Genomic DNA, 16,598 nt, shown 5'->3' with positions numbered 1-16,598 from the left:
ATACCCATACTTGATACACCAACCGTCAGGATAAAATGTGCACTTCCGAAAGATAAATGTTAAACTGTGACAATGTCATTCTAAAGCCCAATGTATTGGGAGCCTCCATGTATTGCCTACCTCCATAATCAGCACAAGGCGACTCTGCGTACCCTGTTCTCCTTTAGGGTAATGATGTAACCCTGCCGCATGTGTACGATATAGATTATAAACAATTTACAAAATCTGCTAAAATAAATGTTAAACGCGATTTTTTTTAATGTCAGGATCTAAAACGGTCCAATAACTAGATATCAAGGTATATCATTTGGGCAATGTGGGCGCAATCTTGGCTCGTTCCCAGGTGTTCTCCTCACACACCCCTGGGAAGGGATGCTCCACATGAGCGTTACTGGCGAGGGGGGGGGGGACTTTCAGTTACATGGGTTGAGCTTTTGAGAGGCGTGAGAGGGAACGACTTCAGATAGAGGGACATCGTTCCCCTTACATCTTTCGGATACTGCTTTGTCAAATGATTCGTTACATCTGTATACTTACTCTCATTGTCTTTTTTGTTACGCTTGTCATGATCTTATTTTCGCTTAGGGGCTGTAGTAAGACACCAGAAATTGCTTTGCAGTATACCGGGATAACGCCAAAATCCAGGTTCCTTTCCCAGCCTCTTGTGGCTTTGAAGAGATTGTGGTTAGGAGGCTGCGCGGCTGCGCAGACCAGACTTGGGCATCAACCGCGACATCGTACGTCACGTGACCACCTTGTCTGCTGCTGGCGGAGTGAAGCGTGTTAGCAGGTAATAAAAAAAATAAATCTCCTCGCCTTTGTCAAACTTAAGTGTTGGGTTATTAGCACATTTTAATTATTGTTTCATAAGCAAGCGTGTGTATGTGATGAATATGCGTCTCCGTCGCGCCTATTACACGCGCTTTTGGTAGCTTTTTTTTCGCATTTTTGTGATTGCTTTTCACCCGGCAAGCTGTGTCGGGATGGGATTGTGCACTGAGGCCATTTTCCATAGGATCGATAGAGCTTTGTTGTTAGCCCACTAGCATGTTTTGATGTCATGTGTTATAAACTACCAGTGGCATGGCGTGAAACTGTCTTTTGGTGTGTTTCTCTTTATTATCGATGCATTGTTATGCACATGACAGTGCGCTGGTTGACTTTCTATCTCGACCCTATTTTGTTAGCGATAGCCTCGACGGCTAGCGCCATCCCTGCATTTCTATGGCATTGTGTCAGCTAAGGGGAGTAGGCTAGCTAATCGTAGCTTATGCTAGCGAGGACAAAGGGATACATAGTATTAGTATTACCATTTCGGTTGGTAATGTGTTAAATGGTACTGCGTCATGAGGAGAAAATATATTATGCGTGAAAACTAAGGCGTTGTTGGGGAATTTTTAGCATCCGACCATGAAAAACAAGTAATGCTAAACGCAGCTGAAGGATCTGACGGTCCGAATGTATACGTGTTAACGTTTAATATGCCCAGGGACACAATACATAATAATAAAGTGGCCAAACGTTGAATGTCTTTCACGTCCTTTATGCGGTACAATGCCCTATAAAACTCATGACATGCCAAATTGCATCTCTCGAAGGTAGGATCGTGAGTTTTGTTGGTAATGGTTTGTTGTTGTTTGGTTTCGTATTCGTGTTGGCGCATAAATCTTCTCTATTTTATGAGTCAAAAATGACAAATGGATAAGACAATAGACATGTGTAAGGTATACAACGACGTTGCCTTGGCCATTACAGTATTTTTTACAATAAAATTGTACAGTTTTCCATGGTGTTTTCGCTTTAGCTTTGTTCAGTCCTTCAGCCAATGGCAAGAGTGCATCAACACACGTCATTCAACAGCCGGAGCTGTATTGCTATTGTTCTTCCACATAAAACAAATGGGTCAGTGGGGATAACAATACACGAGCAATAGATCGTTATAGTTGTTTGTTTTAATCTTTGCCAGTATTAGTAACAACTAATAATCTTTCAATTATGAAACTTTGGACGTCGTATTGTGATGTTGCAGTGATTTAATATTTAAAACATTTTATTTGCTACAGCTAAAATATGTAACTATGAGCCGAATAGTTTTGGTATTTGGTAAATAAAAACATCTATAATGATTTGCCATGAATGTCTTTTGTTTTAAATGTCACATTTTACGATTTTCATAAAACTATTTATCTGGGACAGTGGTATTGTGCGTACCTTAAAGTGGGTGCATGGTGTTGTTGTAATCTGGATTCTACTACAGAATCGCACAGTTGTTTATAATGCCTGTTGAGTGTGAGTGGACATTGGGTTTCGCTTCCTCCTTGACCTAGATTTTTACTGCCTCAGAGCTGTTGCATCACCAGGGCAATAGTGAGCCAATGTTTTTTTTGTTTTTTTTTAATGCCTGTGGAGTTGTTTTGCCTAGGCTTAATTCATGTGTCAGACATTTGTATAAATGTACTACAAACTACGTAAACGGCCTATCCTTTATTCAAAGAGCTAGCTTGTTATATTAAATTTGTTTATGAAATGAAGGTGAGTGTGTGTGGCTTACCCTATTGTGTTTCCTTTGCAGATTTTTCTATTTTGTACATACATAGTTTTGTATATACTGTATATGATGAGCTCGCTGGGCGGCGACAAGGCCCGGGGCCCTCGGGAGAAGACGCTGCCCACCGTCACACACTCCTCCCAACCACAGAAACAGATACAGGTGAGGTCTCACCCTCCACAGTGGGAATTGATAGTAAATGCCAAAAGACAAACATATACAGCTGCATAATTTCCGCCCCAGAAATAGCTATATTACTGCAGATAAACGTGTTAAAATTCTGAGGGAAGGGGAATTAACTTGTTTGCATTTCCAGTCATTTAAATTAATGAAGATCCCACTCACCCATTTTAAAACAATACACTATGTTTGCACTATATACATATATTTTCATTTACATATATGTCTTGTCTCATGATCCAGGCTACTGCAGAGCAAATCCGCCTTGCCCAGGTGATCTATGACAAGAATGATTCTGACTTTGAGTGCAAAGTCAACCAGGTGAGGATGAAAGAGTCCCCTTCTAAATACCAATGCATGAAGATAATTGTTCTGTTGTTTAGGAGTCTGTGTGAATGCATGCTTTTCTGCTTGTCGGCACACTTTAAGACTTGCTCAAGTTAAACCTCTTGTAAATGTGATGCTTTATCCCTTTTATATAGTTTTTGTTTGACCTTATGGCTCTGCTCCTAGCTCATGGAGGTGACGGGGAAGAACCAGGATGAGTGCATGATAGCGCTCCACGATTGCAACGAGGACGTGAACAGAGCCATCAACTTCCTCCTGGAGAGCACATCCGACACGGTAGGCCATCACCCTAGACCCACACAGATGACAAGAAGCTTCTCTCTTCCTTCCATTACCAATTTGCTATAGAGTTATTTAGCCGATGCTTTTATCTAAAGTGACTTATATGGATAGAATACATTTTTCTTGCATGTCATTAATGAGCAAGTAGGGGTTGGGCATCCTGCTCAAAGATGCCGACACACTTTGTACATTGAGGTTTGAACCGAAAAACCTTTCAACTAGGAGACAAAAATGGGTCTGTCCTTACCCTAAAAGTGTTTTCACCCTCGATGCGCCATATACCAACATACATTCTACCAAGTCAAAAACATTATTTCCAATGCGAACACTCACACCCGGCGAATCAATATAACTTCCCGCACTGTTCAAATTCTTGTTGTGCCACACAGCGCCATCCTTTGCCACCCCGTTATAATAAACGCAGAACAATACCACAATATAATAATAACAATACAGCCATGTCCTTGTATTCCCCATCTGACGTTTATTCTCTTTCATCCACTTGCATTTGCCTCATGTATTCTTGTGTTGTGTGGCTTCACCTCAATATTCATATTTATTTAGCAGCCTAGAGGATGGACATTGCCTACATTTTGAATTTAAGGCTTGTTTCATTCCACAGGGTGCAAGGATTCTAGCTTTTGGATTGACTTGGTTATTTCAGTTACCCCAACAGGTGAACTTGTTTGAGTTAGGCTTAAAATACTTGCTTGCAGTGGAAAGGGGCTCGGTGAAGAACAAAGATAAGTTATCCAGCACCATTCCCCCTCCTCGCCAGAGTACCAGACACATTTGTGTCCAGTTTGTTGGTCCAAGTATGTCCTGAGATAACACAATAGGGATTGACAGTATTGTATTGAGATCTATTTATTAAGGATAATACTGGCCAACAGTGGAGGAGGAAAATGGTTAAGTGTTTCTCCAACTGCATGCTGGACATTCTTGGTCAAAGTCCCAACCTCTCCCAGGCCAGCTTGTGGGCACAGATGGTAGGGGGCAGGGGGGGGGATCTCTAAACTCTCTCTAGTCCCCCCCAGCCAGCTACCTTTGTTGTTTTTGTCTTGATTAAGGTCCCAAAATAGTAAGTGGTTCCCTCCTGTTTGTGAAGGGCAAATGCCTATTCGTGGTATGTTATCCGAGTAGGCTGAAGTCTAACCCCGATTCAAGTTAAAACAACAACAAAGGTGGTGGTTATGCACAAATCAAGATGAAAAATCTTGGTAAAAATGCAGACTACCAAGTTAGTAAGTAAGGTACAAAAAAGAGTCCAGAACCCTCCTCCTACATAATATAAATACTGTCTGGAATAGGCACATGGTGGTGGTGCACATGTTAGTTGAACCAAGTTCTAAAATATCTGACGACATTCACATCTTTTTATGTTAAAATAAAATATATATATTCAAAGTAAGTGTTACATTTTAACTAGCCTGTAGCTTAAAATAACCTAGACATAACTTCAATCAATGCTGATCGATAGGAATTATATTTTATTTAATAAAATGACATCCTATCCAAAGCTGATATATTCTACAAATAATTTTTTTTTGCATCTCGTACCCTTGTACTCTTTATTTCCAAGAATCTGACTATTGATAATCTCAAAGTTCCCAAAAGCTCCCAAGTTCCTCTAGTTGGTAGACAGAACACCATTATTTATTTGTTATTCAGAAGCTGAAAGTCTCATGCCAACTAACTAGGAGGTTAGTTACTAACGTTTCATCCAATATTACATACCATTCATGCAGAGACACATTCAACAAAAACAGGAACAGGGAGAAGAAAAACAAAATCAAAGGAAATGAAAAGTGCTGCCAGTGCAAAATAAGTAGAGTAACGTAACAAGACACGTTTGCTAATAACAGAAACACTCATCCTCTGTGTCTGTGTGCATCTCTAGACCTCATGGGAGACTGTAGGGAAAAAGAAGCCCCTCGTTAAGGAGGGACCGTCCGAGAGCAAGGAGAACAAGGAGAACCGGGAGAAGAAGGGAGACAAGGAGGCCAACAAGGGTCGCAGTGCCTCCAGCCGCAGGGGCAAGGGGGCTAGTCGCAGCCGACCGGGTACGCCCCCCGCGACAGAGACATTCACATACCACCCTGTGTCGCTACCCCATCCATTCATGTTGGGACTTATCTGTGTGTGTGTCTATGTGTATATACAGCCGCACGCCCAGAGGAGAACGGGGTGGAGGTGATGCCCGTGGACAGAGGCTCGGAGCGAGGCCGGAGGGGCAGGGGAGGCAGAGGGGGGTTGATTGGTACGTAAAGAGAGAGAGAGAGAGAGAGTGGGGGGGGGGGGGGGGGGGGGGGGAGAGACCTCGTACCGTCCTTCTCGGTGACCGAAGGCTGAGATGTTTCGTCTTTTTCTCTTCTCGTATTCTTTAGGAGCCGGAGGTCGAGGCAGGGGCAGAGCGCCGCCAGGGAGCAGGTTCTCAGCCCAGGGAATGGGGTATGTGCCTAGAATGCACCTAGTTTGTTTAACGACACCCAATAGGATATAAACCCTAAATGTTACTTGCTTTGCAACAGGGTTTTCTTGTGTTTCTCATGCCCACTCCCTCTACTTTGACTTTCCACCAACACTCCTCCTTTGCTTTCCCTCCCTCTTCTACCCTCAGGACCTTCAACCCGGCGGACTACACCTCAGAGTCCCGTACGCGGACCATGGACTCAGAGGTTTGGGACACGGGGGCCAACGGCACCAACCCAGATGGAACAGGTGGGTGGTGTTAATGTGTCCTGCTATTACGACATGCAATTACTATCCTGGTTGTGCGGGGCTTTGATCTCTTGGCGTTCCCCTGCGTCTCTTAGCCTGGAGGAATACACTGGAAGACTGGGCTGCTGAGGACTGGAGCGAGGATGTCAGTGTGAGTTACAGGCAAATGATGTGTGTTCTTAAATGTCTCTTCTAACCTCCAGCGTCTTTTTAGAAAGGGTTAGATGATGAGCATGAGTGTGAGAATGCAGAGCATATTTAGCCTTTATAAAGAGTGAAGATGTTAATCTTCATTACCTCACCTTACCTTACTTCATTACCACTCCTATAATGGTAACCCTCTGAATTGCCGCTGCTTGGACTATAACAATAGTCTCTGCGATTTCTTTTCCTCAGCTCTCCGAGACCAAAGTGTTCACCTCCTCGTGTGCGCCTGCTGCTGAGAACCACATCACACCTGGACAAAGGTAAACAAAAACACATCCATTATACCGCTGATGGATCAGGCTCTTTAATAACGTGATGCACTGTAATAATTATAGTCAATATCACAGCAATAAAGTTGCTCTGCTAAGGATATTCCCATGCTTCGTCTCATTGTTAGCCTGGACCTGGCCACACTGCTGCAGAAGCCTGTTGGTGGAGGTAGGGAGGCTCCCCCTTCCTCTTCCTCCTCCACCTCTCAGAGCCTGGTCTTTACCAACTCCCACCACCACCACCATCAACCGCAGCAGCCCCAGCTACCCCTCAGCCGAAACGCCACTGGCAGCACAAGCTATGCACACGTTGCCCTGGTAAACTGACAATCGCTTCTGCTGCTCTGCCCTTTCCCCCTACATTAATGATACTTTTTCCTCTCGCATGCTAACAAGCATCTTCACCATAGGTCCCCTTTTTCATTTTTTTTATGGGATGTATATTGTTGTTTTTGGGTTGACACAGGTTTCACCTTTGTCGTGGCAAAAACCCTATGCTTAAAATATCTTTCCATTCTTTGCTTATGTGCATCAGTCGTCCGTGCTTGGAGCTGGCTTTGGTGACCTGGGACAGTCCAAAAGGAGCCAGCCCAGTGCCGGAGCTCAGATTCTGGAGCAGCTAAAGGGTCCCGGCCTGGGTCCGCTGCCATCCTCCCAGGCCACGCCCGCTGTCGGCACCCAAGGGGGTCGACTGCCTGGCCTGGGAGTCCCAGTACCTCCGCCAGTCTCCTCCAGCTGGGACCTGAAGGTGTCAGAGCCCGGTGCTTCCTCGCTGTCCTCGCAGTTCAGCCGTGAGTGTTCAGAAGTACAAGGCAGGGCCTGTCTTTTCTTTCCTTCTCAGGGATTTGTCTAGCAATGTTAATCCGGCCAAGGGGTCGACTCTGGATTAATACTAGGGTCTGATTATTCAAGTTTATTTTAGATTATACTAATATAATGTATGAAATACCCTTTTTTTTACCTTGATATCACTCATCCAAGCCCTTCTTAAGGTTAAGGTAAACTCAGGAAGATAAGCTCAATCCAAGGGCTGGAGAAACCGTGAATAGGAACACAGCAGAGGGAACCCTCCTTCCAGGGAAGGATAGGAATGCAATAGTCACCAAATGGGCAGACATGTAATTGCAGCAAAAAAAATTAATCTGGATTAGTAACGAGTAAAAAAACAAATAGTCGTGATTGTAGACTAGTCTGTTTGATCTGACAAGTCGGTTTGATAAGCCTCCTTTGATTCTGTCAGCGTATTACAAAGGTAATATTATAAATTGGTGTGGGAAACATCAAACGCCACGCTGTGGCTGAGTGAATGCAATAGAGAGAAGTCGTCCCCATACCTGAAGGTTATAGTCTGCTGTACCACACAGTCAGCACTGGCCAGACTGGTTCAAAATGAAGGCTTAAGTGTCTCTTCCCCTCTTGTTGGACTAACCTGTGTGTTTGTGTTGCTTCCAGGGGAGTTTGGTATGCAGCCAGAGCCCTCCCTAGTTCTGAGCCAGCTGGTCCAGAGGCACGCGGGACCCTCGCTGCCCCTGGCGCGCCAACCCAGCCCCCCGACACAGCGGCTGCAGCAGGCCCCCGCCGCCCCGTCACCCGTGCTCCAGGCGGGCGCGGCGGGCCAGGGAGGCCCCCTGATGGCTGCTGGTAGTGCCAAGTCTCCTGCTCCCAGCGCAGGGCTGGACCCTCCAGGCAGCAGCACGCCGCACCAGCAGCAACGGGCACAACTCAAGGGCCAGAAACGAAGGATACCCCCCACGTCCAAGGTACAGCTGGACCTCCCACAGCCATGGTGCAAACACTACTTAGGAAACATGCCATGCAACGTTTTGTTTGTAAGATTCCTGATGTCGTGCCCGACTTCCACTTTGTAGTGGAAGGTTACAGAATCAGCTCTTGGCAGCTCTTGGCAGCAGGCGGTGCTGTTAGCTAACTATGGTGGCGTTGTATAAGAAAACTTTTTGGAAAACATATCACTTTTACTTAATTTACAGTTCTCTAACACTCAATGGTTGATGTCCAACTTTTTGGCCGACTTAATCCTCAACATAGAACTCCACATTTTTAACAGCAACTGTAACATCTCTAAAGGCCCTTGCACACTGTAATAAAAGCATAGAGCATAAGTCAAAGCCAGACATTTTTGTGGCCTCTTCTTTATATCGGAGCCGTCAGCTGGTTGATCAGCTGGCAAAGAAATGCATCAAATACTCCACCCTGGAAATCCCAGCTCCGTCTGTGGTGTGGAAGGGCTCATTAAGTCACATGGAAGCAGATTGACAGTGGATGTGCTTTACGCTGGCGCTCTACGCTTGGGTTTTGGTGTCACGGCCCTAAAGCTCCAGTCATTGTACAGTGAGGTGACTCTGGTACCTTCCTCTCCAGATCCCCTCCACAGCGGTAGAGATGCCAGGCTCCGCAGACATTCCCGGGCTCAACCTCCAGTTCGGAGCACTGGACTTCGGTTCAGAGTCGGCCATGCCGGACTTCGGTGCCGTGGAGAACTGTGTGGTTAGCGCCTCGCGGGAGTCAACACCGGCCCCCGTGGCCGCACCGCCTGCACCTGGACCCAAGAGCCAGTCCAGCCTGTACTCCACACCACTCAGGTACCAGCGCACCTCTCTGACTATACTGCCTGGAAACAGCCAATTTAGCACTTTTATTTTTAACTATGCATAGGCAATTAATAACCCTTTGCAGTCGTTTTTTTTGTACTATGTTAAGAAATGTGGCTATTACATTTAGCTGGGTATCATTATGGAGGGCAATGTCTTGTGACTAATTTAAATGTCTGTTGACTCTTGCGACTTTGGAACCATTGGAACCATATTTAACGAAACACAGGAATAACAATATCCCAGAGATTAAAGTGCATTTTTACATTTATGAACAAGCTAATTAACAATCAGAAGAACATAAAAGAAAAACTGGGAAATGCAATGTAATTTGGTAGATTTCCAGTTACATAACAGACAACGTCTAGCAAGGAAGGAGATGAATGCCAGAATAAATTTCTCTATTTAAATTTTTATTATATTTTTAGCTTATCTTTCTAACCCTTTTTACAAAGATGTATCCAAAAATAGCAGTTAACGCCAGACATGCTATCAAAATAATAATGCATAATCAAAATCAATTTGAGACCAAAGAAGAACATACGTCTGTCCCACCTATCTGTCAAAGCTGGATCTGTTTCAGAAAGTGTGCATTCTGAGATGTGTGTAAAACCCTTAACTGAATGACTGTGTTGTGCCGGCAGTGAGTCGCTGGGCATCCCCCTCTCGGTGCCGCTGTCAATGCCCATCTCCTCGTCAGAGCCCGTCTACCACTCGCCCTCCATCACACTGCCCAACCTATCCGCTTCCTCCCTGGGCACGGCCAGCTCAGCCAATCCTCACTCCGCCGCCAGCTCCGCTGCCTCCGCTCTGTCGTCGTCCTCCGCGGTCCCGTCCACCACCTCCCCCTTCTCCTCCGTCGGGGGGAGTTACGACGCACCTTTGTCGGTCCACTCACGGCTGGCCTTCTCCCAGAGCAAAGAGGCCTCTGGGCCGGTCATGGTGAGTGGAACCCAGGGTTCGGTTGGTGAGTGGAGATGCCTACCGGCCAAGCAATGGTTTTAATATTTATTGCAAATATTCGTTACCTGTCAAATGGTCAGATCCTGCCACCATTGTCTGGTGGTGGGTGTCCATTTTGGACATGACCAGTGGTCATCTGGTGGAAGTTTGTTTCTATTAGCACCACCAATTGCATAAAGAAGCAAAAATTTGCCATGCGGTTTTAATGTATTTTTTTTAAGGTTTTACTAAAAGTTGAAAATCCCACACGTTTGTTAAGGTATCTACATTAGTTGCCTAATATGATAAGAAACCCTTGGGACTTTTTTCCTTTGTTTTATGTTCTAGTAGATTCCCTATATGATCCATCACTCATCATTTGTTACACCGAGGCTAAGTTTAGTTTTTGTCTTGTCCCTCAGAATGGCTTGAACGGCATGAGGACGTCTGTTGCTTTAGACAGTAAGTGCTCTCCTAATGTTTTGTCTTTGATCATAATAATGTAATGCAAGAGATGACTCTTAGAAATGTTTCCCATCGTGTATTGTGATAATGGTCACTTCCTGTCTTGCTGTGTTATGATTTGTTTTTCAAATATATTTTGCAAAAAATGGTTGCCATCACACTGTTGTTAATGTCTTAAATAACCAAACACCCAAACTCTCTTCCTCTCTCCCACCCACATCCCAGCATCGTCAGTGTCATCCACACCAAAGCCTGACTCTCCATCTCTGAGCGTTAGCAGCCACAGTGGGCCCGGCGGCCCCTCCCACCACCCCTCAGTTATGCCCAATCACAATGCTGCACTGGCCAGCCTGGCCCAGGACATGCCCACCGTCAGCCAGCTCAGCTCTCTCAACAGGTAACACAAACACACTTTCATTGCGCTCTCTCATTTGCTTCCCTGTCCCATTTCTTTGTAGTGTCAGACTCCCATCCACTGCAACTCTCTCTTTATCCCCACACTCTCTTAATCCATCTCTTTTACTCCGTCTCTGTCTCAGTGTCTCTCTCCCTCAGCTTTTTAAATTTGATTTAACTTATCTTATAGATTTAAATTATCTTTACTGTAGTATTACTGACTGATATACAGGAAATGAAAGCTCTACAGCAAAGCAAGTTATATCTTACAAAATGGACAGTGGACAGTTAGATTTTACAAAAGAGTGCACATTTAAAGTTGTATGGACTGCATATGCACATATGATAAGTAGTATGCAGAGTTTAACAACATATGTACCGTTAAAAAGTGGTTTGTGGTGTATGCCTTTGTTTCGACTTTCTGTGATGTTTCACCACCCAAAATGATTTAATATATTCCTGATGCCTGTATTGCTCAATACAAACTAAGACTGTGAACAAGTAGTATTCTGGTGGCATCTTATATATTCACTAAACCCACATCTCTCCTCAGCCACGCCAGCAGTCACTCCTCAGTCTCCGCGGTGGGCTCCAGTGCTCTCACTGTAAGTCAAGCAAAGCGTTATTGTTTTTTGTTGATGTACAATCATGATAACTTTGTCTACCTATGGTTAGCAACAGAGACATTGGCACTCCGATTCACTGCTAATCTTCAGTCTTAAGGTGACTGAAAATCGTATACCGTGATGCTTCCTAATATTTATTGATCAATCATCGCGACGCAATCTGCGGTACAAGCCAATGTTTATTTACACAGCTGTACATGAATATAGGTTGCTTTAGGTAACATGACAGTGTGCAGATGCATCACAACAGATTTTCTTTGGATACCAACCAATACCAACTTTCAATGGAAGAGGGATAGCCTTCTTTCAGTTAGGGAGCAGGGAAACAACCTGAAGAACCAGCATCTCCAAAATATGGACATATTAAAGAACGCACCCCCACCTTTCATAATACCCCTCATTTGCTAAACTGTTGTACTCTTAGAGTCAAAATAGAAACTTTTAGCATAAGCTTGTCTTCTCTAGGCTATATGATTTCACAGGTTGAATCCCATCTGCCTTTTCACTGCCGTGATTCTTATTGTAAACTGCTGCATATTCGCGTTGTGGATGATGTGAACAGTGTTGACGCTACGATTTCAAAATGACTTTTTCCCCATAGTTTATTCGCTCTGCATCTGAATTAAAGGTACCCTTTTTTTTCTGATGTAGTTAAGGGTTGTTTTCAAAATGCCCTCCTTCTCCCTTGCTCTCCAGTACACCAGTGTGGACAGCAGTAGCATGAGCTCCCTAGCGCCCTCGTCCGGCTCCTACACGTCGTCGCAGATCCCCGGCCCGTCGCTCCACTCAGTCCACCACCACCACAACAACATCAACATCAGCAGCAGCAGCAGTAGCATTAGCCACCTGGCTAACATGGCCAACATGGGTGGCGGCATGAGCAGTGCCATGGCTAACGCCGGCGCGCTGCACTCGGCTCTGGGGCTCAGCTCCAACGGCATCAGTGCCGCCTCCAACCTAGCGGCGGGCCGGACTGCCCCGCTGCTCTCCTCGTCCAGCGGTATGTACTCGTGGATGCACACGGGCTATTGAACGCCCAGCCAGAGCACTGGTCAAAGGGTTTAAAGGTTTAAAGTTATGAACAACAGGATCTAAAACCGTAAAATAACCTTAATTGATCACTGAGGGCAGTATCCACTACACACATATCTATCTTGTCCTCTGAATGTCCATGAGTATATTGATATACATTTCAAGCTGCTAATAAACTCAGTCTTGGAAAGACACAGGATGGTAGGGGTCTCCGCCCCCCCTTTATAAGAGGTTTAATATAAAGGGGAAGATTGTATGATTTTGCAATGGTTCAGAGAGGCACATCTTATTTACTTTATTTCTTAAGTGCTTGTCTTTCTGCTATGGTCTGATTAGTTGACATATGTTATAGACATCGGGTCAGTAGTACTGGTTGTTAATGTTGTTAAACCTGCACTATCTAACCTACTGCAGATATTTACTCCATGAAAACATCTGCTCTTGAAACATCTAAACTACAAAGTTTCTCAAGAATAAAACGTGCCCATCCATGAGTTCATCTATCCAGGGGATTGTTTTCCATAGATTTTATTCTGGTCCAAATTGGCTCACTTCATTTCACTTGTGTTTACTGTTATTTATAGGAGACCATGAGTATCGCTGACTTTCAGGTTTAAGTAGAACATGTAGTCATGATGCTTGGTGTGTTTCTCCTGTCAGGCAAAGCCCCGCCCAACCTGTCCCAGGGCGTGCCTCCACTGCTGCCCAACCAGTACATAATGGGCCCTGGAGGACTGCTTCCAGCATACCCAGTAAGAGCCCCTGTATTGCGAAAGTCCCCTGTCATTGGTCACGTTTCTTCTGGCTCTGTTGATTTGCATTTAACATGAAGTACATTCTATGTATATCTTTGCTTACTATTGAGAAAACATTACATTATTTTTTACAGTTTATTACTGAACAGAACCTCACATACACTCAGGGGTGTGTGTGTGTGTGTGTGTGTGTGACATGTATTTTGAGACTGACGCCTGTGTCTTCTTTTTGTGCACAGCAGATCTATGGCTATGAGGATCTCCACATGCTACAGTCCAGACTACCCATGGTGAGCCAATACCGCATGACAATATGAATTGAAACACTGTTTTGGGCTATGCCATCTTTTGGTGTAGCTTACCAATAAATTTTCAATCCATGTCACAACTGACGTGTCCCCGTCCATGGCCGCAGCCCTCCTTGCAGGATTACTACGGCATCACATTCCCTGGGCCTGCAGCTCTCTCAGGCAGAGACGGGAGTCTAGCCAACAACCCATACTCAGGTATGGCAGGATCCTCAAACCCTCCTATTACCGCCCGTGTGAATCCATGTGACTGAGCCATGACGTGGACCCACCCGTCCCCTCAATGCAGGTGAAGTCACAAAGTTTGGAAGGAACGACTCCACCTCGCCGGCCCCCCCGACCAGCCTGTCGGCCCCCCAGCCCCCCCAGGGTCAGAGCCAGGGCCAGAGCCAGGGCCAGCCTCAGCAGCCCCAGGCCCAGGGGCAGCCACAGCACCACGGGAACCAGCAGGCCTTCCTGCCCCCGGGCTACAGCTACACCGGCCTGCCCTACTACCCCGGTGTGCCCAGTGCTGTGCCCAGCGCCGCAGCCTTCCAGTACGGGCCCACCATGTTCGTCCCTCCGGGAGCCCAGGGGCCGGCCTCTGGCAAGCAGCACAGTATGGGCCTTGGGCTGGGCAACCCCTCTGCCAGCCCCTTCCAGCAGCAGAGCCAGCAGCAGCCCAGCGGCTATGGCCAGCACACCTTCAGCTCAGGTCAGCAGCTCAACACACACAGAAGGAGAGACGATGTGTTTCAGACTTCTTTAAAGATCATATCTTTTCCTTACAGAGATGGTGGAAACGTCTCCTCTTTTATCAACTTAAAAAACTAAAATATATACTGTAATATTTGGTTATGGTTATGTAAAGACTTTATTTTGGAATATTTAATTATATATATATATATATATATATATATATATATACTGCTTCAAAACTTTACCAAAATACATATCAACATAATAAAAAAGATAGTCATGGGATGTCTGTAAACAGTTATAGAACGGAGCGATTGTATTTTTGACGGTATATAATATCATACCGTGATACCGCCCACGCCTAGTTCAGACTCCTAAAGTGTAATGTGTCCCGTTGCACAGGGTACGAGGAGCTGACGGCCGGGCCAGCCGGTGTGGACTACAGCAAAGGCTACAACAACTCCTCACAGGCCCAGGCCAAGTCTGCTGCTAGCGGGCCTGGGAAAGGTACCTCACACAGCCCAGTGGGCCATCCGCACACCCCAGCTCGATGAAGACACCCGAGCGCCTTTACACATCTTAACGGCCGTCCTTCTCTCCCACAGGCGTCTCTGTGACGTCCAGTAACTCGGGAGTGCCAGACATCAGTGGAAGTGTTTACAATAAGAGCCAGGTGAGTGTCCGCCCTCCTTGAACACACGCCTTGTTGCATTTAATCTTTGCTGATTCCGTGGATATAGTTGATGTTTAAATATGGTAACATATTAAACCTTAGCCCTACAATGGAGCCAAATGTGTCCTGTTTCCACACCCCGGCCAGGCCTTTGACAAGCAGGGTTTCCACGCCGGGACCCCGCCTCCCTTCAGCCTGCCTTCAGCGTTGGGGGGCCCGGGGCCTCTGAACCCTGGTGGGGCCCCTGGAGGCTACGCCCCGGCCCCCTTCCTTCACATCCTGCCTCACCAGCAACCCCACTCCCAGCTGCTACACCATCACCTGGCTCAGGACGGACAGGTAACACGCACACTTTTAAACACACACAACTGACTGCCTTCCATTCAGATTCATTGGGGAGGATTCCTTTGTATCTGAAATAACTTCAGCAGCGGTGATTACATTACATGTATCTTCAATATTTAGCATTTACCTACATTTCAACTATTGTTTTCTGAGCTACCATACTATTTTGGTGAAAAGATTTCATGCTTGGAAAAAGCAAAATAGGATTTGAGTAATGGAGAGGCCTCGCTTTCCACCTCTTGTGGCCATGGCATATCCATATAATGATGACTGATTAACTGTGGTAAAGAGAAATTAAAATGAGTCTTAAAGTGTTTGTCTTGCTGGTCCAGGGTGGTCCTAGCCAGCGCGGCCAGTCCAGTAGCATGCAGCAGAAGAGCCAGGTCAACAAGTCCAGCTATGGCAGCTCCCCCTACTGGGCCAACTGAGATGTCCTGTCGGTCTGGTGGTTTTTCGGACGGACATCACAACCGACCGATTACACTATCAAGGAACCAACCATTTTACAGCACCATGCTAAAATACAGACACACAACCACCCTTCCCCCTCTGCTCTATATATCCCCTTTTCAAATTTATGGCTGTTGTATGTAAAATATATTTATGTATGTATTTATACAGTATATATGTATTGGTAGAAAATGAAATGTGGTTTTCTGCATTTTTTTTTATTTTGAAGGACATTTTATCAACAAAAAAAATCGTGGGAAGATTGCTAATCATGGAGAATTTATGAAGTTGATGGTAAATATACTTGAACACGAACAAGCATCATGTGTAGTGGATTTTCTTTTGTATGCATACATGAACCCTGAGAATGATGTACATAAAGCTATACATCACTTTCACGGCAAAGGCCTTTTTTAATTTTGAAACAAGTTTTTGTAACTTTCGTCTCCCCATCTGTGAATCCTTATATTGAGGGGACTTTAGTTGATCGCTTGACTTTCTTTCCCCCTCCCATTCCTTGTCTCCTTCCCTCTTACTAATTGGCTGTGATATACAGCCAGGCCTTGGATTTGATGTCATTTTAACATTGGTTTAATCATTGTTGTCCAAATTAAAAGTTCTGAACTGTTTGAAGACTTGTTATATCGCAGTTCACTTAACATTAAACACTGGTTGCCCTGATAATCATACTGGGAGAAGTCATCCAAAATGGATCTCTTGATCAGAACAGAATTACAATGAGCCAAATGAAGGGTGTCCAAATG

The 16,598-nt window shown here is 45.3% G+C and overlaps 1 protein-coding gene across 4 annotated transcripts; it reads left to right on the top strand.

The window, feature by feature from the left end:
• The first annotated feature begins 736 nt into the window (after positions 1-736).
• ubap2a (ubiquitin associated protein 2a) lies at positions 737-16,499 on the top strand. 4 transcript variants are annotated; one of them, XM_084464664.1, is made up of 27 exons: positions 737-790; positions 2,573-2,710; positions 2,972-3,049; positions 3,242-3,352; positions 5,259-5,421; positions 5,523-5,618; positions 5,746-5,809; positions 5,979-6,079; positions 6,175-6,230; positions 6,476-6,546; positions 6,684-6,873; positions 7,091-7,346; positions 8,008-8,315; positions 8,935-9,155; positions 9,809-10,106; positions 10,529-10,568; positions 10,797-10,968; positions 11,521-11,572; positions 12,290-12,593; positions 13,286-13,377; positions 13,623-13,670; positions 13,796-13,886; positions 13,978-14,382; positions 14,769-14,873; positions 14,972-15,039; positions 15,142-15,378; positions 15,717-16,499. In XM_084464664.1, exons 2-27 carry the CDS (start codon positions 2,615-2,617, stop codon positions 15,810-15,812), a joined length of 3,819 nt encoding a protein of 1,272 aa, XP_084320790.1. In that variant the 5' UTR covers positions 737-790; positions 2,573-2,614; the 3' UTR covers positions 15,813-16,499. The 4 variants fall into 4 exon arrangements, with proteins under 4 accessions (XP_084320790.1, XP_084320791.1, XP_084320788.1 ...); XM_084464665.1 differs by having other exon boundaries at positions 13,620-13,670; positions 15,187-15,378; XM_084464662.1 differs by having other exon boundaries at positions 13,620-13,670.
• The last annotated feature ends 99 nt before the right edge of the window (positions 16,500-16,598 follow it).

This window comes from Micromesistius poutassou, assembly GCF_964030765.1.
Source record: "Micromesistius poutassou genome assembly, chromosome: 2".
Classification (NCBI taxonomy): domain Eukaryota; kingdom Metazoa; phylum Chordata; class Actinopteri; order Gadiformes; family Gadidae; genus Micromesistius; species Micromesistius poutassou.
The sequence above is the reverse complement of the archived record's forward strand: the minus strand, read 5'-3'. Positions and strand labels throughout refer to the sequence as shown.

What these genes read in the sequence shown, in the direction of transcription:
- ubap2a (XM_084464662.1), top strand. Translation starts at nt 2,615, where the DNA reads ATGATGAGCTCGCTGGGCGGCGACAAGGCCCGGGGCCCTCGGGAGAAG. An exon ending in ACTGGAGCGAGGATGTCAGT is followed by an intron (nt 6,231 to 6,475) that starts GTGAGTTACAGG and finishes TCTTTTCCTCAG; the next exon opens with CTCTCCGAGACCAAAGTGTT. An exon ending in ACCTGGCTCAGGACGGACAG is followed by an intron (nt 15,379 to 15,716) that starts GTAACACGCACA and finishes TTGCTGGTCCAG; the next exon opens with GGTGGTCCTAGCCAGCGCGG.